This window comes from Thunnus albacares, chromosome 4 (genome assembly GCF_914725855.1).
Source record: "Thunnus albacares chromosome 4, fThuAlb1.1, whole genome shotgun sequence".
Taxonomy (NCBI): domain Eukaryota; kingdom Metazoa; phylum Chordata; class Actinopteri; order Scombriformes; family Scombridae; genus Thunnus; species Thunnus albacares.
Window position 1 is genome coordinate 26715375 of NC_058109.1, and position 20426 is coordinate 26735800.

The 20426-nt window shown below is 39.5% G+C and overlaps 2 protein-coding genes across 2 annotated transcripts in view; both read right to left on the reverse strand.

Annotated features, from left to right (window-relative positions):
• Window positions 1-312: 312 nt before the first annotated feature.
• gnrh2 (gonadotropin-releasing hormone 2) lies at window positions 313-2526 on the reverse strand. The gene is made up of 4 exons (XM_044349463.1): window positions 2409-2526; window positions 1101-1251; window positions 895-978; window positions 313-538 (listed from the first exon to the last, which is right to left on the reverse strand). Exons 2-4 carry the CDS (start codon window positions 1233-1235, stop codon window positions 500-502), a joined length of 258 nt encoding a protein of 85 aa, XP_044205398.1. The 5' UTR covers window positions 1236-1251; window positions 2409-2526; the 3' UTR covers window positions 313-499.
• Window positions 2527-4581: 2055 nt separating this feature from the next.
• Window positions 4582-20426, reverse strand: part of ptpra (protein tyrosine phosphatase receptor type A) — a 28929-nt gene continuing 13084 nt past the window's right edge. Inside the window, exons 5-22 of the mRNA XM_044349229.1 lie at window positions 17027-17126; window positions 16776-16849; window positions 16152-16288; window positions 15377-15467; window positions 14948-15024; window positions 14804-14840; window positions 14586-14683; window positions 13933-14052; window positions 12885-13051; window positions 12658-12793; window positions 12336-12485; window positions 12092-12185; window positions 11891-11967; window positions 11619-11753; window positions 11090-11215; window positions 10796-10947; window positions 9711-9846; window positions 4582-8522 (exon numbers count right to left, since the gene is read on the reverse strand). Of these exons, the coding sequence (XP_044205164.1) occupies window positions 8448-8522; window positions 9711-9846; window positions 10796-10947; window positions 11090-11215; window positions 11619-11753; window positions 11891-11967; window positions 12092-12185; window positions 12336-12485; window positions 12658-12793; window positions 12885-13051; window positions 13933-14052; window positions 14586-14683; window positions 14804-14840; window positions 14948-15024; window positions 15377-15467; window positions 16152-16288; window positions 16776-16849; window positions 17027-17126 (1982 nt within the window). The 3' untranslated portion in view covers window positions 4582-8447. The remainder of the gene's footprint in view (window positions 8523-9710; window positions 9847-10795; window positions 10948-11089; window positions 11216-11618; window positions 11754-11890; window positions 11968-12091; window positions 12186-12335; window positions 12486-12657; window positions 12794-12884; window positions 13052-13932; window positions 14053-14585; window positions 14684-14803; window positions 14841-14947; window positions 15025-15376; window positions 15468-16151; window positions 16289-16775; window positions 16850-17026; window positions 17127-20426) is intronic.

A 20426-nucleotide genomic window follows, 5' to 3' on the forward strand; every position in this document is an offset into this window, starting at 1 on the left:
TTCCTATTATGTTTTTGTTTTAAAGGATATAAAATAAATGATAAATTATTAAATATATCTGCATGAATGCTCTTTTTATTAGGAATTGTGAAGTAATCCATCATTAACACTCTTCTCTATTAAGAGATGTGTCTGAATGGTTTTCCCACTATTTTGAATTGTCGAAAACATTTTTTGCTACTTCTACAATATGTTCCTCCTTGAAATATATTCACACCATATGCCAAAGACAATTTTGGAGATCAAAAATTAAGAAAAAAAATAAATTCATATCAAAATAGACTACTTTATTATGGGACATATTTTCAACATTTGTTTTTCACAGGGAGAATCCAACTAATGCTGAAAAACACATTTACTGACAAATATAACAAATATGACAGATTGATCCAATAGACCAGATCATAGGATCAACATAAAGCTGTTACAAGTCAAGACAAAGACACTGAAGAGGAGAGTCAGGTCACTCAGTAGAAAAGCAGTGAAGGGTGGAAAGCTGTCACTTTCTCTTCTGGAGCTCTCTGGCTAAGGCATCCAACTGTGAAGACAGTCATTTCATATAACAAGAGAGTCAATCACCCACTATACTCAAAGCAGTAAGCCTTACTGCTTTAGTATAAGTTTTTGTTTTCATGTCCAGCCAGTAAATACATGAGATATTACATCATTAGGATGGCATCTTCAGCTGATTTATAATGTTTATATTAAAATCAACCAAAGACATTATATTGACAGAGATTTATGAGCTAAATAAGGCCTTACTAGATCAATTAATTACCTTATTAGCATGACTGCTTATGCTGAATGATTACTGTGAGACATTAGGCAGCTATTGTTTGTATCGGGTTTAAACAACATTGAACAGGGTACTGTTAGTCTCTGTTTTTCACTTACAAGAATGTTTCTCAGAAGACTCCTCCTCTGAGGTCTCAAGTAGCTGCATTCCCCTGCCTCGCACAGCTTGATCTCCTGTGAAATCTGAGAAACAGTGGAGATATGAGAAAAAAGTAAAGAGGTTATGAATATCTCCATTCTCAACAGACAATGCTCAGTGAATGACAAAACAATGCAAATTGGCACACACAAACACTGGTCCTGACCTCTGACGTGCCAAAAGAGTCCAGCTCCCTCTTGCCTCCAGGATACCAACCATGGGACCAGTGCTGAGCGTTGGACAGCTGAGCTCCAACACATAGAAGCAGCCCCAGCAGCAAAACCAGCCGAGATACACACATGGTATTTCTTCTTTACCTACAGACAGAGATGGACTTCCATTAATGACACTTGCTCATTCAAAGCCTATAAGAAAAGAGACAATCATCTTTTTTTTTCTTTCATCCTTCAGCATCTGATTTAAGAAATCTAAACTATATCAAAAATATTTTAATTATTAAACAAATGTAAAATATATAGTATTGTCAATCAGTTCATACAATATTTGGACTATCTTTTGTGACAGTTGCAGCAGGAATACTGAATTAAATGTAAAACAAAAAGGAACTTGGCAACCAAAATGTATGACATGACACATCCACTTTACTACATGACAGACCAACTTGGTTAGGTTTAGGCATGAGGAGGGGAATGGTTAGAGTTAGGGTTAGAGGTCAGGGGGTTAGGGTTAGGCTTGGGGGTGTGTCTTGTAACATGCAGTTAAGGTACAAACATCACAGGTCGTGTGTCGTGTAGTAAAGTGGGTGTGTCATGTAGGGTGAGTCTGCAGCTAGCTCTTCTCTTAGGGTTAAGGTTAGCGTACAAATCTCTCAAGAGTTTTGCAAATCGTCCCTCTTGCCCATCCAATCTAGCACCAACCATTTTAGAGCCGTTATTGTGAAATTAATATGTTTTGCACTGTGGACCGACGCAGCTATTACACATTTTAATGTGAGACTGGGTTGATAGAGAAGGTTATCACAAGAAGGCTCTAATATTTTACAATATCATGATTTTGGCTAAGACACAAACATGCTTTTTAATATTTGAAGACAACTATAAGAACTCTGATATTTCCAGCAATTTATTGCATTTTTATAAAGTATCTTTTAAAATGTTCTCACCTTTGACTGCAGTAATAATTTAAAATGCTTGCTTGCCCTTAACAAACACATTATGTTCATTGCATTTGCAAGAACTTTGTTACATAAAACCTCATTATATGGAATGTCCTTGTTCTCCTAGCCTCTCATACTCAGATAATGATAATTAATGATTATTATGATGATAATTAAAGATACACATTATATATAAATGTCAGAGGAAATGTAAAAGTACTGAACAGTACTGCCCCCTGAATATCAACAGTCCCACTCTATTAAGTCAGGGGCTCCAACAACATTCACTGTCATATTTGCTATGATATTTATTATTTATGCAGTAAAACATTGTAGGAATGTAAACAAGTGTCTTACCGTAGTCTCAACTGATAACTTTATCTCGTCTTAAGGTCCCTCCAGAGGCTCACTCTGCTTGTCCTTCAGTTGTTTGGTTGCTAAGGTATCTTACAATATCTCGCAGTCTCACAGGCGTATTACTGTAGAGATTCTCTTCCTCCTCCTCAATATATGTACCAGCCTAAAAAACCCCCCTCCCAACACTCATTACTGTTATCATTCTCTATTACTCCCTATGTGCCCCGCCCATCAATGACCCCTCTGGTCCCTCTGTTTCCCCTAGTGAAATAAACGGTCTTTGGGGACAAGAGGTGCAGAGGACCTTGTCAGTTCCAATTATCACCTGCAAACAGCACTGACACCCCCTGGGATGCTCATCTGCTCACATACATCACCCATCTACACTTCCAAACACTGGAACTCTGATTGAACAATGTAGTCAAGTCATTAAATTAATTAATATAGTGACACCTAGTGTCATTCATGCATATTTGTTTCTGAAACATGCATGGGCTTAGGAAAACATCTTAAAAGTGGAAAATATGTATGGCATTTAAAGTTCTATGAGAAAATTGTTCGGGAAAAGCTTTTTATTATAGTTCTAAATTATTGGGTTCAAACACAAAACCAATGTGTCAGTTTCTGACCTCTGTAGTCTGAGCTCTACCTGACAATTGCCTAATATTTAAACACATTTCCCAAATCAAACTAGTGTGTCCATGTCAGTGGGTAAACTCAGTAGCTCCCATTTCCTGTCTCTTTGTACCAGTTTTGATCTCAATGACCCATCACACATCCTCACTCTGACCCCGTAAACCCTTAAGTCAGAGGAAACAAGGGGACATCTGATGACAGGGGAACAAACACTGTAGATTCCTGACTAGGCCACAGACGACGTCCCTTTCAATTAGAGGAGGGCAGGAATTTCCTTTTCAGAGTTTTAGATGTGGAACCGGTTCTTACTCAGGAAGTGACGGAGCAGTGTGACCCGCAGCTGTTGATTCAGTTGATCTTCAAAGTCCAAAACGGTGACACAGGACTGTTTGACTCAAGGGATTAGACAAAGCAAGATGACTCCTGAGATGTGTCACTGATGAGACATGATCCCTGCTCCCAGACACACCTGTCAGTGTGAGGCAAGAGCAATTACCCTCTCAGAAATCTTTCAGAATGAACATTCCCAGATTTAAAAGCTGCTGAAGGGTGGCTTTAACTGTGATCCGCAGCTTGTACGTTGCAAAATCATGTTATTAGTGCAGCTCATATAGAATAGGAAATATGTTATAGTTAGGGCTGCTCTGGAAAGAAAAGGAGAAAGGCAAAGAAATCATTGTTCAAAGCATGAATTAATTTTAAACACAATTTATCATGTTATAAGTTCAGAAAAAGATCAGCTAAATATCTTAACCACAGTAGATAGTTATAGGCAGGTTTGGTTGGTTTCAAATTACAGTTTGGCTATATTGTAGTTTTAGTTGAAAGCAGCACTGTATTCAGTAATATCTACCTCAGCTTCAAACATAAATGATGATTTTGATATCCTTTCACATTTCAAGGTGTTTTTGAGGTCTGTTTCAAGCTCTGAGGCTTGATAGCATCCTTTTGACGTAGACCTTTGCCATCTTTAGTAATCACAGTGTTTAGGATTTTAATGGATATTCTGCCATCTCTCCATTTTTAATGGTGAATTTCATCTCAGTCTGGCTGAGTTGGCAGACAACTGTTCGTCTATTACAAAGCCCAAAGAAACTATAGAGTCTGGGAATACAAAACAACAGATTCATTCAATAGTGATATAACTAAATGTAATCACAATGTTTCCTAAAATGTATTTCACACACTTCTACAACAACAATTATGACTCAATGATTAATAATTGATTGGTGCAAAAAGCACATTAATATTTGATTTGGGGTTTGAAGGGTTAAACTCTGATTGAAGACCCCTCAAGAGCAACACTCAAGAGGACTGGCTGATCTATAAGGTACATGAACGACTGGCAATTATTTTGCACCACTGTACCATTAGTCTTCATTGAGAAGTGAGCTGTAATGAGCGTCAGGTTGTCCTGAGTTCAAATGAGCAAAGACAAAACATGATGTCATCTGAGGTGTCTGACATCATCATGACAGTTAACTACATTTCTGTGTTTTACATTGTATTTAAGGACATAATAAATACAGACAAAAGATAAAATCTCAAGCACTTTATTAGGTTTGAACAGTATCTTGCTTAGAAAGGCCATTTGGCATTATATAATTATATATAATTTTATCATATATATAATTATATATACATATATTCAAATGTTGAATAACAAAACACTAGAAACAGAGGCAAATTAAAAAATAGGATTCGCTTAAGACAATTATACCAAATTAAAAATGGCCAAAACATCTCTAATACATTTCAAAATGGTCCCGATACAGTTCAATATACATCTTTTTTTTCTTAAAAAGAGAAGGGGGGGAGAAGAAAATAAAATAAGCAAGGCAGCAGACAGGAATGAAATATAAATAACCTTACATTATGTACAAAAGGGAGTGGGCTGTGACCACTGGGAACAAATGGTCTGAGGAGAAAGTGAAAGAGGAAAAGTGGGGAAACAAGTGGACAGCAATAAATGGAGTTGGATAAGAGACGTAGGGGACATAAAAGACACATAAAGGTGGAGAGAAGAAGAGGGTAAATCGACTCTAGTCTTCCTCCAGCCCAACTATCAAGAAATTAGGCTGGAATAAAGGGGAGTGAATCAGGGACGCATGGTTTCCCTTGGTGATAACTCAAAAAAAGATGAATTCATGATTTTTTTTTTTTGTTGAACATCTGGGTATCCACGATGGATTACTTGTCATGGATCCCACATTCAAGCGATATGGAATGAAATGAAGCCATTGAATCAAGATGGAAATCAATTTAAAAAGTGACCTCAATGTTCGTTTGATCTGCACAAACAAGGAATCTAATGTACTTATATGTCAACTAGAGGGAATGTGAAAGGAAGGATGATTGACGTGGTCTTGGTTTTGGCCCTCTCCATTCATCATACAAAAAGGATTTGTCATTGGTCTGCAGGTGATGTTTAGGGAAATGCAAAGCACAGCCTTTAAGATGATGGTTTCACCACATATTGAAGGGTAAGTTAGGAGAATTAATTTGTTTTTAAAACCTACCAGTGAGGCACTTTAGTAGTTCATTATAATAGCAAAATAAGGGGTCTCTTGGGTTGGCACAGTGTCATGTTTTCCTGTCAAACTGCAGTGAGACAATGTTACCACATGATCCAAACACACACAATAAACCCATGAAATTTAAGCATAAGCCAACAGACAGAATAGCTAAACAATTAAGCGTCCCCCTCCTCTATTAATTAAAGACCCGGTAAGTGACAAAGTAAATAAATGAAGAACATAACAGCACCTAACTACTAGAGCGGGCACTTGTGATGCTTTGGAACGAAAGAAGACCTGAAATGACGATGACAATGCACAAACAGGCAACAATTTCAGTGATTGGTCAATTTTAATATTTGCTACTTTAAGTCCCAACAGGAGGGCTAATAAGAAGGCTATAAGACCTGAAACCTTCTCAAGAGTTCAAAGTAAATATATTCCAATGTCAATCTCTCTTCTCTCATTTGGTTCTGTACTTTTTAAGGGCTTTGCTTTTGGTGCAAATAGTGCATGACTGTTCAGACAATCAACATTGACGCAACCACCCTTTCTAAAAATTCAGCATGTACTTCTGATTTCTTTGTCCACTATAAATAAATTAAGATTGATTGTGCTCCTTTTTTTTATGAAAAGTAATTAAATACAGGACTGTTAGTGTAATTCCGAGTCAGTGTGATCCATACGGGGCTGTTGAATCTGTATTAAAAATATTGAAATAACTTGAAAAACTCCTAAAAGAAATATGTTCTAGTGTCGCAGGATTAAAACGTGTTAAAAAATCCTTTTCATGTAATCACAGACAAAAGTTAACTCTACCAGTTTCATCTTTAGTTTCAGGTGGTGAAGCACGATATCCGGTGAGAGCTGAAACCATCTGAATGTATGTCAGCTGCACAGATGAACTCAAGCTGAATTTGTTCAGTTTGTAAATTCAATCAAATCCTGGCATCAGTCATTTCCTGAGGTGACCGAGTGGAAATTAGGACTGACCTAAAGCCATGCGGTTAACTGACATCATTCTTCTTTCATTACAATCATATAAAGGGCATGGCCTCAATTGTGACCTCATCTTGAAAAAAAAAGAAAACAAAGAAAAACCCAACTGTAGTTCAAGTTTGAATGTCCTCATAGGACAGTCATTAAAAAGAAAAGAAAAAAAAAAAAATCAGAGCACACATTGCATGGCACACTTTCACTATTAAAGTAACAATGTATCCATTTTTGAGGAAAATGTTAGCAACAGCATTCGAATAAAAAGCAACATTCTTCTGCATCAGTGTTCATGGTGGGAAAATAAAAAAAAGGGAATCATTCTTTCAAAGTGTGACATTACAGCGTAGTGATGTGAGGCTGATATCAAAAAGAAAAAAAAAGAGAAAAGAAATGACAAAGTCTGGCAGACTGAAAAGAAACTCATACAGAAATACAATCTACAAGAAAATACTGATGCGTCTGTAAACAAGAGAAGAAATATTCTGGGGTGCAGAACATTGGTTGATTTCTAATGATGCAGTGACGGCGTTGCTTGTGATTGTGTTGTTTGTGTTTTGGCTTGTGTACATGATTAACACTGCTGTTAATGCTGTAACAGACCTTCAAATAAAATAAAAATCATCATCAAGATTCAACATAAAAACTTGAGCAATTATATTATTCCTTATCATTCTATTTACTATATGGGGTTAAAAAAAATCTATAGTCAATTTCTTCTTTCCCAATTTCATGTCATAGTCCAGAAATGTGTTTGTTACAGATCCTTAGGACAGGAAACAGAGCTTTGTTGTCTGAGTGTCTAAACGTGGTTGGTAGAGCTGCATAACCAAGTGAGTGAAAGACTTTGGCACTTGGTGGATAGAAGACAGTGATGTGAAAACACAGCGTGTCCTCTCAGCCAGCTTATACTCCAGTTCAAACGCACGCGCACACACAGATGCTCTAAAAAGCAAAAAAAAAAAAAAGAAAGGGAAAAAAAAAGAACAAATGGCTCCTGGTATTTACTGTATATGTTTGTGTGTGTCAACCTGAGACTATGAGCTAGAGATTCTCATCTCCAATCATGATTCACCTTTAAACCCCTGGTGCCTGAAACTTAAAAAGGGGAGAAACTGTAAGTGGCTTGAAAAAAATATCTTTGCCAAGGAGATGCAACTAATTCAGTGTGGGGGGGGAAAAAAAAAGGCTCTGCTCGTGTATGTGTGTGAATGTGCACTGTATGAATGTCTCAGAGTGAAAAACAGTCCAGGCTTTGTTTTCTGCCACCACACACGGCGCTACAGCGTGGCTCTGGCAAAGCCAAAAACTTTTTAAGTCTCTGTCCCTAAAAAGTAAAAACGAAACAAAAAGAAAATCCAAAACATCAATACTTTGATTCTGGATTTTTTTTTTTTACATTAGCCTCAAAAGCATTAGATTTATATCCATATATATTTATATATTTATATATATACCAATAAAATACATTACAGGTGCCACCCGAAAATGCAGCCAAACTCAAAACTGTGTCTGAAACCAAAGTAATAAGATGCAACACAGTAAGTATATATACATAGGGGAGGTGGGGAGGGCAAATAGGGTTGAAGGGCTATATTAACAAGACCAATATTACAAAATATTCAAGAAGGCATCTCAGTTAATTTCTCTGTCCGACTGCACTGCCCTGTCCTCTGGGCTGAGACCTCTGTTCCCTTTTCCTCCGGGCAGTTCATCCCATCCACAGATCAAGTTGTGATGAGTCTTTTTTTTTTTTAAATCCATCAGATGGGAATATGCAGCTTTCTGCATGATGTGTGTGTGTGTGTGTGTGTGTGTGTGTGTGTGTGTATGTGTTCGGGTGCGTGCATATGCTTGTGTGAAGTGAATGCGGATATCCATCCATGGCAGGTCCCTACTTGAAGTTGGCGTAGTCAGAAAAGGCATCGATATACTCCTGGACCACTTTGTAGCAGAACTCGTACTGCTCCTAAGAAGGGAGGGGACAAGAGGAACAGCCGTGTCAGATGGGAAATGAAACAACAAACATGACAACAAGATTACATCAGAACATGATAATTATTATTATAATTATTGTTAAAGTCCCCCTCCACTCGTTTTTTTTTTCTTTTTGCCTAGTGTTACTACAGTCGAATGTTTGAGCTTCACTGTGTAGTTTGACACTAGAAGGTTGTTTTCACCTTCATCTGCTGAAAGTGGAAAGTTTCTCTGTGCTCAGTGAAAATCTGATTCAACTTACACAAGTGTGATGTGGACACATGAAGCCTCCAGTGCACAAACACTGAGAATGGACTTTACAGTGAGGTAGGAGACATCTTGTATCCAGCTGGAAAACTTTTGAAATTAACAATATTTGCATATTCATAGCTTCTGGACTTTTTTATGAGGGAGAAGGAGGAAATGTCATTTTAAGTATTTTAACAAGATACTTGAACTTTTTTTTTGTGGAAAAACCATATCAGACACATATTATTATTCAAAGTAGAGTATTTTATACACATCTTAAAACATGTCTGGGGGGGATCTTTAAACATTTGAAAGGAAAAATGTTTGGATATTGATATTGATTCTGGATTTTTCAATGAGGGAGGAGAAGCAGACCTCATCTTAAAAATTATAAACAAGGTAAATGATTTTTTTTGTGGAGAAAAAAAAAATTAAATAGGAGAGTACAAACCTCTACAAAAAGAATTCAACTAGCACAAAGTCGTCGATCACCTAATGAAGTCAAACTGATTTCTTGACCATGTAAACATGCTCTAAGGATTTAGAATCAAGCTTCTTGGCTCCACAGTTGATATCTGTTAAATGACATAAATCCTGAATCCAAATCACTGGTGTATGCTTGGCTTGAGGCCAGTCGTCTACCAATGAGAATACATCAGCTGTTACCCTGTGCTGACACAAGTATTTCACATTGCTGATAAAATGCAGCAGTGTAAATAAATCCTTGGCTTGGCAATAAAGGGTAAAAAACATGCACATTTTTGAAAAAGGATCACCTGAATTTCATAAGTAAATGTGAGGGAAGCAACACATTTTGATGTGGACACTTTTCCAACGTGTCCACATCAAAGATGAACTAGTTGCCTATTGGGCCCTATAACAAAGGAATAATCAAAAGTAATCCCAAATTCAGGTTCAAAGGGCCGCTCACCAGTGTCTGCACCATGTGGGGTCTCTGCAGTCTGAGGCTCTTGACTGTCTGGAAAACATCCAGGATGCCTTCTGCCTTCACCCTCTCCAGGACTGTACTCAACGCACAGAAAGTTCCTGTCCGGCCAGCACCAGCACTGTAAATACACACACACACACACACACACACACACACACAGGAAAAAAAAATAAACCTCAATATATATACTGCAGTTTGCATGAATAACATACACACTTTGTTGTCTGATGAAGCATAGGAACATTTCTGAGAGCAGTTAAATGTCACGAGGAAGAAGAGAACAATTCCTCTGAGTTGTTTTTTCCTGTGATTTAATAGCTGCAACAGTTTCCCAGACACAACTCGCCCATTTGATTACCACAAGTATTTCCATGTGCAACAGTAATATAGAAATCAATGTAAGTGTTTTAACCCTATGAAAACGGACCTCCCCCCCCCCCGAACTGACCGCAGGAGGTTGTTGTTTGCATAATCCTGTTTAAATTGATCTAAAATAAAAACCATAATAACTAGAGCATTCATTGTTCAAGCAGCTGAAAGCTAAGGCTCCTGTCTTTCATGTCATCGTGTTGTACGCTCAGGTGGCAAGTTGATGATGTCATTACGTTATGTTGTGTGCGGCGCAAAACGTGGTGACAACGCGCGGTGGCGCAGTGAAGTGACACCAGAGAAGAGAAGCAGGACGATCATGTCAGAGAGAGATAGAAGGAAACAGGACTGAGTCAGTAGTAAAGAGCATAGCTTCCGTCAAACAATGACCTCCATCTTTATAGGCCAAGTTTTTTTTATTTTTTAAATTTATAAATATATTTTTTTAATTCATTTACGGTTTATTGACTTGCATAACTTTTTAGCATAGGTTGTTCAGATTTTAGGGATATGAAGTATTTGAAGACTCTGGGAAATGACATCACAATAAAAAAAAAATATCAATGCAGGTGCTGGCGGACCATTTCTCTTAAAAGGTTAATGTCAAGTGTTTTTTCTTATGCTGGTTACAACAGCAACATACTGATTGAGGAAGGTGCATCACAGTGTGTGTGTGTGTGTGTGTGTGTGTGTCTTACCTGCAGTGTACAGTGATGGGGTGGTTGCCAGACTGCTGCTGCTGCTTCTGCACTGCAGCGATTATGTTGATCATGCCTTTACCATCAGTGGGGATACCCACCTCTGGCCAGCCGTGGAAATGGAACTGACGCACTGCTCGAGCCTTGTTCTCCTGGGAAGATGGAGGAGGACAAAGAGAAGAGATTAGGATATGTTTACACGCAATAATGTTAGATAATATCTTTGGTCAAATGATGAACCTGCAGTGTGTTTGTATGTGCAACATCTGCTGGTTTCATTGGGTCCCTTCTCACCCTGTTGTTGGTGACCAGGAGGTCACGCACTGTGTAACTCTCGCTCTCCTCCTCCCTTTTAATCTCGATGGAGATGTCTCCATGGACCACCACTCCATCACTGGGCCAATACTGAGCACACTTTTCCTGCAGGATGCACAATGCAGATGGACACAAAATGACATTTAACCACACGTTGAGATCCTGAATGTTTTGAGGAAATCAATAATTTTATTGTGTATGCAAGACGTTCAATTTTATCAAAACCTCCAGGTTTCTAAACCTCCAATTCTGGCCATATGACTGTGCTGCTTTAACAATCACCAATTATTACTTTTACAATTATTACTTGAGGTCTGACATGAAGATATGTTAGACAACCACTGATGATGAAGTCACTTTGCTTATATTATCAACATATTAGACCAGACCAGTAACATCCAGTTAGCACAGAGTAAATTATCGATTTTCAATGTTCTATTTTAGCCAGTTATTGACCTGATATCTAATACTAGTGTTTGTGTCTGCACATATCCACACAGACACCCACCTGCCCTCTCTCCTCCAGCTCAGTGAGCATAACTATAGAGCAGCTTCTCCACTCCCAGATCATCCTCCAGAAGTCCTCTATGGTGTGCTGCAGGGGGCCCTGGCTGGCCATGTACGAGTCCTTCTGACGGTAGCCCTGTGACCAGTAGGAGGAGAGAAAGAAAGGACAGAGATTATAATAAACAGCAGGAGGGAGAAAGGAAGCCTTAAAACACCTTGAGTGCATTAATGAAATGAAATGATCCGCTCTTATCCAGGTGCTTTTGCACTCACATCAATGAAAGAGGCATTGACGTAGTCGGTGTTCTCCTCTCCTCGTTTGACTGGAATGATCACTCTGTTGAACTCATCTGTCAGGAACAAGGAGAAGCATGCAGACTTTCTTTAATCCAGCAAAGCGACATCTGCAATTTCATTATGTGTAATACGGCATTAGGGACAATAAACTGTATAAGTAATAACAGCATCACTCACATGGAATGATCTGTAGGACTCTGTTCTTCTTCATGTTGGCAGGCAGGTTGCCTGTTCTCATCTTGTCATTCTGGATCTTGATGGATGTCAGTTTCTGGAAATTGTGAGATCACAACTTATGACTTAATCTTAAGACTTATGATGTTTTTTGTTAAAATATTGACAGTTTAAATGGGGAGGCATGATGACTAAGGGGTCAAAGAGAATAACTGGTTCTTTGGAAGAATACATCACACAAACTGACCTTGAATTCAGCCTCCAGACCACTGCAGCCAGCTCCAGGTGAGGGGGCGTAGAGTTTGGCCAGGTGGGACTCCAGAGAGGTCACCTCCAGCTCTGTGTCTCCATACAGGTAGTGCTCTAACAACGCCTGGAATATGAACACATACTGCATCTGTAGGAGAGGGGGAAGAAAGCAAAGATGGAGTAAAGGATGATTTCACTGAACACGTGTCTCAGAATCAGTCTCAGACACAACTGTGACAGAGGATTCATATAAAATAGTTGAAATGTGGCTCTTTTCCAAATACTGCAGTGTATTTTCTGCATGTCAACGCTGGACTCACATCAGTCTGGACCATCTGACAGCGCTGGGCTCTGATCCTGGTGACAAAGCCGAAAACGTCCACCTTCCTCTCAGCGTTCATCATGTCCAACATGGCGTCGATCACAATGAAAGTACCTGTCCTTCCCACTCCCGCGCTAACAGAAGGGTAGTGACTCTTGTTAGTTGATACAACAAAAACACAGTGAGACAGAAAACAAGACATCGGTTAAACAGTCACAAACTTACCTGCAGTGGACCACGATGGGCCCTGCATACTGGGGATTGCAGGTCTTGACTTTCTTGAGGAACTTGAGCATGCCAATGGGGGTGAAGGGCACCCCGAAGTCTGGCCAGCTGGTGAAGTGGAATTGGGTGACAAGTCTCTGAGGCTTCTTCCCAGACACATCTCCCACCTGAGACACAATGAAACCAGGTCACAGACCAAGCCATCAGTCAAAGAGTGTCACTAAACTTAAAGTGACAGCACATACAAAACCCAAATACTGGATGTTTTCTAACCTATTTCGTGTCTGTAATGTGTACCCTAAGGCTGTATTCAGACCAAATCAGGCGGATGTGGTCGCAGGGTTGAGCGGAGGTGTGTGCGCGCGTGTTTGTGCTCTAGAACGTAACCGCTGTGAAACAATCAAAATTAACATTTTTTTGATCTGATTCACCAGCTTTCTCGCTACCACAGCTGCTCTCTCTCTCTGGCTCGTTGGTGCTCTTAGCTCTCTCTCTCTCTTTCTCTCTCTTTTTCTCTCATCTTTTTTAAAATGAGTCAGGAAGCCAACAGCAAAATCTAACATTATCAAATGAAGAGAGATGTCCTCCCCGCTTCCTATTAACATCTTTGTACCCCCTCATGGCATGGTTTTACAGCTCTGATCAGTCTGATCACCAGCTTTGATTGGCCACCACAGTGTGACGTCAGGTTGCATTTCTCCAAAAGTTTACTCTGGATCAACTTTCTCGCCGTAGGCCACTGTAGCCAAAACCCCTGCAGCCAAAACGCACTTCCCCCATTCAAATGAATGGGAGGACTGGCGTTTGTCACACCGCCTGATTTGGTCTGAATACAGCCTAATACTTCTCTAAAGATCTTCAGATATACATTTGACCACTTTTTTGTGTATATTTAGTTACATTAACACTACCAGAGAAAACAGGAGGGTAAAATTTGTATGTTCATACTGATTTCCCTCTATGAAGGCAGAGTAAATGTCCAACCCTATACTTGGATAGCATTTTCTAACCCTGAATAAAACTATTTTATCCACTAATGCAATGTTACCTGTTGGATGCAGAACTTGCGGATGGTGTAGTCCACTAGAACCATCGTGTCTTCCACAGAGACACGGATGTTCCCGTATGTCCAACAGCCCTGGTCCGGCCAGTACTGGGCACACTTACACTGAAACACAGAGTGATGTAACAGTGAGCACACACACACACACACACACAAAGCTGTGCACATCAGGGAATAACAACCTCATTTTATTTCAGTTTTGGAAAATGAGCAAGATAATAAATTAGGTTACCCAAAGTAACAATAACCTAACTATGTTGTGGCTCTGAGAAACGAAATATCGTGAGTACAGTGAGAAACAAAAGACAGATTAAGGCAACGTCATGATCTGAAGTCTAGTCATGGTCTATGTATCAACCCTGCATGCGCTGCACTAATATGTGCAGAGATAAAAAAAAATTATAATAAATTAAGACACATTAAACATAAACATATGCACTAACAGGTTAAGACAGATTTTTTCCCCTTGTGCTTTTAAACAGTCATCCAGTCTTTCATGATCTCTATGCAGACTGCATACATGTGCCCTTTCATATGTTCAAGGAGGCTGTTCTAAGATCTTACACCTAAGATCTTTATACACACAGTATATAAACACAAGTATCGTCATCACTCCTGTGACATCCTGTCTCTCCTACCTCTTTTCTCTCCTTCAGATTAGTCACCATGACAATGGTGGCTGTGTTCTGCTCCCAGATCATCCGCCAATAGTCATTTACTGTTTCCTCCTTCGGCCCTGAGAGACAAGGACACATACAGATATCAAAAACATTAGTAATGAGCTGATCAAGTAGTTTATTTATTAAATGAACTACAGCACGGTTGTTTCTCTTCCACTGCAGGTTAGAAAAGTTACCTTGAGCTGCAATAAACTTATTCTTCTCTTGGTAACCCTGTAAATGAAAGAGGACGAAAAGAGTAGCAAGGATGAGACAATATAATGATTTTAAAGTTAGAGCACAATTGTTTGTTTTGTGGACTGTACTGCGTTTATACAAACATTTATAAAGGAGGCATTGATGAAGTCAGAGTCAGGGACTCCCTCCAGAGATGAGAGATGCACCCTGGAGTGATCATCTGAGAGAGAGAGAGAGAGAAAGAGAGAGAGAGAGAGAGAGACAGAGAGTCAGAGAGAGAGAGAGAGAGCAGGAGGCATGAAGAGAAAAACAAATGAGAGGAGGAGCACCACAGTGAGAGAGGGAATTTTAATTACATATGGTACATTACAATTTTTCCATCCCAGTTATTTGCATCCCACCACTAAATTATGACTCAGTAAATCACTCTGTAAACTGTCTCTGACTGTCAAATGTCTGATGTTCACTATGATTATACTGATGTATTGTTCTAAAAGCTTGGGTTCATAGAGTGCTGCTTTGTTAATGTCAGTCAGTGTCACAGTTCAGTCAGGAGTTCAGTTGTTACTCACATGGCAGGATGTTGACGTATCTGTTCTTTTCTTTATTCTCTTCCTTGGAAGCAGCGTCACACGATGCCTGGATGGGGCAGACCGGCAGAGCCTAGACACACAATAATATGTTTAGGTAACAGAGCCGGAGAGCATTGTGTATCAGTCTCTAAACGTTCTATGTGACTCTAGACATCATTTCCTGTTGGCTGCATCTTTTAGTCTGCTGTGTGTCTCATGTAGATCACACCAAAAGTAAAGTATGTGTGAATGTGCTGCAGTGATCAGCTGATTAACTGACAAATATAATAAGGTGTGATCTCAGACACATGTATAACGATGTCTTGGAAGCTCCTTAATCAATGTTGATGTTTAGATGGGAACGTTTGAGTCTTGATCACATTTCATTGTGAAGCAATTCATTACTTAACTAGCTCTTTACACCATTTATTCATTACTTTTAGCTGATTAATAACTGACTCAGTTTGGTGGGAGGTGTGTAACGTTACTGTGCAGTAACTGTAGTTGGCATCTTGCTGGTTTTTGTGACAAAACATTTACTAACAATCAGCAACACACAAATTTGCATGATTATTTGCCTCCTAAACATAAATGTGTGGACACATTTTTAATCAAAACATAATTAAAAAAAAAAATCCAATTAGTTGAGCTACTCCACAATCTCTCTACACATGCCCTGGTTGGGAATCACTGTTTAAGGTGACAGAGATGAAGGTCAAAGGTGAATCTCAGACTGAGTGTGTTATCAGAGGGTGTGTGCTCCAGTGTGCCATACATTAAACTCCTCCCTGAAGAGCTTGTTGTCATCAGCCATGCGACGATTCATTTCTTCCTCGAGCTTGTCGACAGGAAGGGGCGGGTACTTCCTGTTTGTGCTGGGCGAACGGGCCAATAGCGGCACACTTTGGAGTTCTACGCCGGCGAGCAGGAAGGGAGGAGGCAGGCGTGAGGAGAGGAGGGAAGGGGAAGGAACGGGAGGGGTGAGACAGGTGGAGATAAAGACATGGGAGACGGGGTAAGAAAATGAGAGTGGAGCTGTCTTACATCAAGTAACACTGACTTCATCATTGGCTGTCTTTTCTTAAGATGCCCACCAGAGGGCGATGTGACTCAACGCTGCCGCATGTGAGGGAGCTGACTGCAGCTCTGATGGTTAGGTAATCACAGTGAACAAAAGCCTTCTGCCAACAGTCAACTAGTGAAATGTTATCGGTTTGGGGAGCAAGATCAATCAAGTCTTATCAGAAACAACTCAGAGTAGCAAGTTTGGTCAAGCCGGCTGTACATATTTGCTGATACGACCCAAAACAAATAAATGAGTGCTCCGTAAGTGTGCAGTCACATCCGCCGATGCATACGAAGCACACGCAAACACTGATGCACATGTCGGTGTTTTTACCTGTATCATCTGATCTGCCGTTGGTCAGTCTGAAGGAGTTTGAATGGCTTCCTGCCTGCTTGTACTTTTTAAACCTGCCAATCAACAAAGATCAAACAGCATATTAATACACAGATACACACACACACACACACACAAATCAACACACATAGACTCACAGCAGAATGCCAATCAGTCATTGCCATGGTAACAGCAGCACCTTAGGCCTTCACCACAGGTCTCTGGCTAGTGTGTAACTCCATTTCACCAACCTGAGCATGTAGAGGATGATGATGATGAAGATGATGACCAGCAGGGAGGACAGGGCCACCATCACCGCTATGATTGGCATTTCGTCAGACGGGTTGTTGTCTTGGTCAGAGAGAGAAAGGAGAGAGGGGATGAATTTGTTGCAAAAGAGAGCACGATGTCAGTTAGAGAGAATAAAAATCTAACAAGGTGTCTCAATACTCGAGGTGAGTCAGTGTTGTGGTTTGACACAAATGTCAAATTCCATTGCCATTACCTAATTATTCTCCAATTACACCGTTTCACATACAGTGAGCTCGCAGGGTTGTGACTTAAATGTGAATGTTTTATTAGATCCCAAATGCCACATTTTGTCAAGAAGTTTTAAAACGTGTTGAAAAAGTTAATTATCGAATAATATTTACTTGATAAATCATCAGACTTTTTTTTTTCTATAAAACACATTCACTTCTTGACCACAGACGACTAAGAAGAGAACTGTTCGAAATTTTAGGGAATGTGCCTATTTGCTTTCTTGCAGAGAGTAAAGTGAGAAGATCGTCTCATGTTTCTAAGATGAGAAGCTATAGCCAGCAGCCAGTTAGCTTAGTTTAGCATAAAGACTGGAAACAGGGGAAAACAGCTGGCCTGGCTCTGTCCAAATGTAACAAAATCCGCCCACCAGCACCTGTAAAGCTCATTAATTCACACGTTTATTTTGTTTATTTAATTGGTACAAAAGCCAACTCATCGATGTAAGTCACTGTGAGCGGCCAAGAAATATTCCAGCACATAACCCCCAATTAAATCGCAACTTGTCATTTTTTATACTTCAGTCTTTGTGCAGATTAAACAAATTTATATCCAGTCTTTGTGCTATGCTAAGCTAACCAGCTGCTGGCTGTAGCCTTATATTCAATGGATATTTACCAAAATACTGAGCAATTCCTTGAAACGATGAAAATCTTTGCATATAAATTTTTCTAATTTACTGAACACTGTAATAGATGTTCAGCCACCGTTTAATGTCCCAAAAAATGCAGTTTTCATTTATATCAGTTTGACATGTTGTGATGCAGATTTAAAAAAAAAAAAAAAAGATCTGAAGGCCGTTAGATGACCTCTGCCTCTTTCAACACCAGCCTGTATCTTTCCTTTCCATAATGGTTGTCCATGTTAATATTTCATTGGCTTTCAGAAGAAAAAAAAACAAAAACAAATGGAGATGTGGACTGGAGAGAGTGCTGTCCCTTAGAGCAGATAAATCACAGTTTAACTGAGAGGGGTCAACTATCTGCTTCTATAACTGGTCATACCCAACATGACAGCAGACAAAAGGATGACTATAGAAAATACTGAAACATGTACGTTTGATGTGAATTCTGCATGAATTATTCAGGGAGTAAATGTTGAATGCTTTCTACATGTCATAACCAGAAAGCATGAGGGCCCACTGTGATGCGTTTTCCTTTGTTCAGAATCGTCTGGTGAAAAAGGCTCGAGGATTGTTGTCACACATTGTCAACATTACAGATTAGACATTATATAGACCCAGTTATCTATTCTTTGTGGTGTGTCCTCTAAATTACAATGGCTGACCAATTTGTTTCCATCATGTGCGCGAGTTACTGCAATCCTATAGTCTTCCCTGTGACCTTTCACTGCAGCGGTTAGCACAAAAGACATGAGTTTTGCCTGAACAACAACAGGAGTTTGGTGTAAAAGAAAACACTGGCTGCCATTTGTGTGCCGATGACTGGCCTGTAAGACACATTAGGCCACAACAAAAGAAGAGATTTCTCTAGAAAAAAATGCACGGTGGTGGTGGTGACAATGCAACAACAAAATCAGCTGTTCCGTGGCTCGACTCAAAATTCAAGAAAGCTCTTAACGTTACGGACAAAATATGCAACAAAGAATGCGTCATTTGACTTCATGCTCCATATGCGCTTTCTGGGGGGAAGTAGTTTGGAACGCCGCCCAGTTATGTTGCAGTTTCACGCACAATTCCAAGGACTGCTCAGTGTTTTCCCTCGGACAATGTGTACATTGAAGGGAACGAGAGCACAACAGGCCGTGGATATCATGTGGAACTGACACAGCCTTGACAGATTTAATGCCATCTAAAACTGCTCACAGTTCTCCACGCAAGGCCCACAGACGGCCAGAGGGAGACAATGGAGCAATTACATAACACCTATGAACCCGGAGTGATTATGTTATATAACAGACACATCATATAGTGCACTGCAGGCCCATCTGTTGCATTTATGTTGACCAGGAGTGTGTAATGCTCACTTAAACCTCTACTTCAAATTCACTTTCTCAAGTATTTTGTACTAAAAGAGTTTAATTTCATGTTTTACTTAATGCAGGATGACTTCAAACATACCTGCCGTTATTATACTTAATCACAAAAACCATCTTTGCAAATCAAGCAGTGACATTTGATAGTGATGTGTGCATTTCTTTATAAACATGCAAATGAATAATTAATGTCAAGGAAAAGGGTGGGGGGGAATCATGTTTCACTTACAGAGATATTACTGAGACCGTCGGCATAAAGATTCAAAGCTGCTAAAAAGCATACAGCTGAAAAACACTTGAAATTAAAATGATTTTTCAACGGTTTACTGTGTTAAAGTGTTAAGAGCTTAACATGAATGCTGTTTATTTCACAAAATGAAGAGGGTCAGAAACACACTTCACTCAAACAATATGCAAACTCTTGCACATATTACCATTTTCCCTAACTGGGAAAGACAAATGTTCTCTCAACATTCTCTGTTTTTAAAATAACAGCTTTTGGTGAGGTCTGGGTCTTCCAGTTTGGCAGTTTTTGGATTCTTGTGGATGACTAGTCAAATGCAGGTATGTCACGTCAGGATATTTGCAGCACTGCTACAATGGGGTCTAAAAGCAGAAAAATGTTCAACTATCTAAAATATTAAAAGGGCGACGCTTGACCAGAAAAGCTCACTTGCTTGCTCTTTCTAGCTGTTGCTACTGTTTCGCCAGCCTACATGAATAACACAGAGCTAGATGGAACAACAACAAAAACAGCCCCACACTCTAAAGTGGATCATACAGTGTACCGTCGATCTGTGTTCGGGTGTTTGAGGAGTGATTCTAATGAATCTTTGCTTTCTTGAAGCATTCAGATCCCCTCAATCTGTTTATCTACATCTAATTCACAAAGCCATGCTAACATGTAGCTTCAAACGATTGGATCACAGTTTTTCAAGTTGTTTTAAAACAATAGTCAGGTGCTCATATGAACATTGATACAGGTTTTCCTTGCTGTAATCATTCCTCCTGTTCATACCGACCATTCGACGATCACTTCCGTAACATGCTTTCAATGTTAGTGATGGGGGATTAAATCCTCAGTGTAAAAATGCATTCCAAAGTTTATCTGAAGCT

Excerpts from the sequence above, each read along its gene's own strand:
- gnrh2 (XM_044349463.1), bottom strand. The coding sequence starts at position 1,235 with ATGTGTGTATCTCGGCTGGTTTTGCTGCTGGGGCTGCTTCTATGTGTT. Across the intron at positions 979-1,100 it reads ACTCTTTTGGCACGTCAGAG|ATTTCACAGGAGATCAAGCT; the intron begins GTCAGGACCAGT and ends ACTGTTTCTCAG. Across the intron at positions 539-894 it reads GTCTTCTGAGAAACATTCTT|TTGGATGCCTTAGCCAGAGA; the intron begins GTAAGTGAAAAA and ends CTGTCTTCACAG.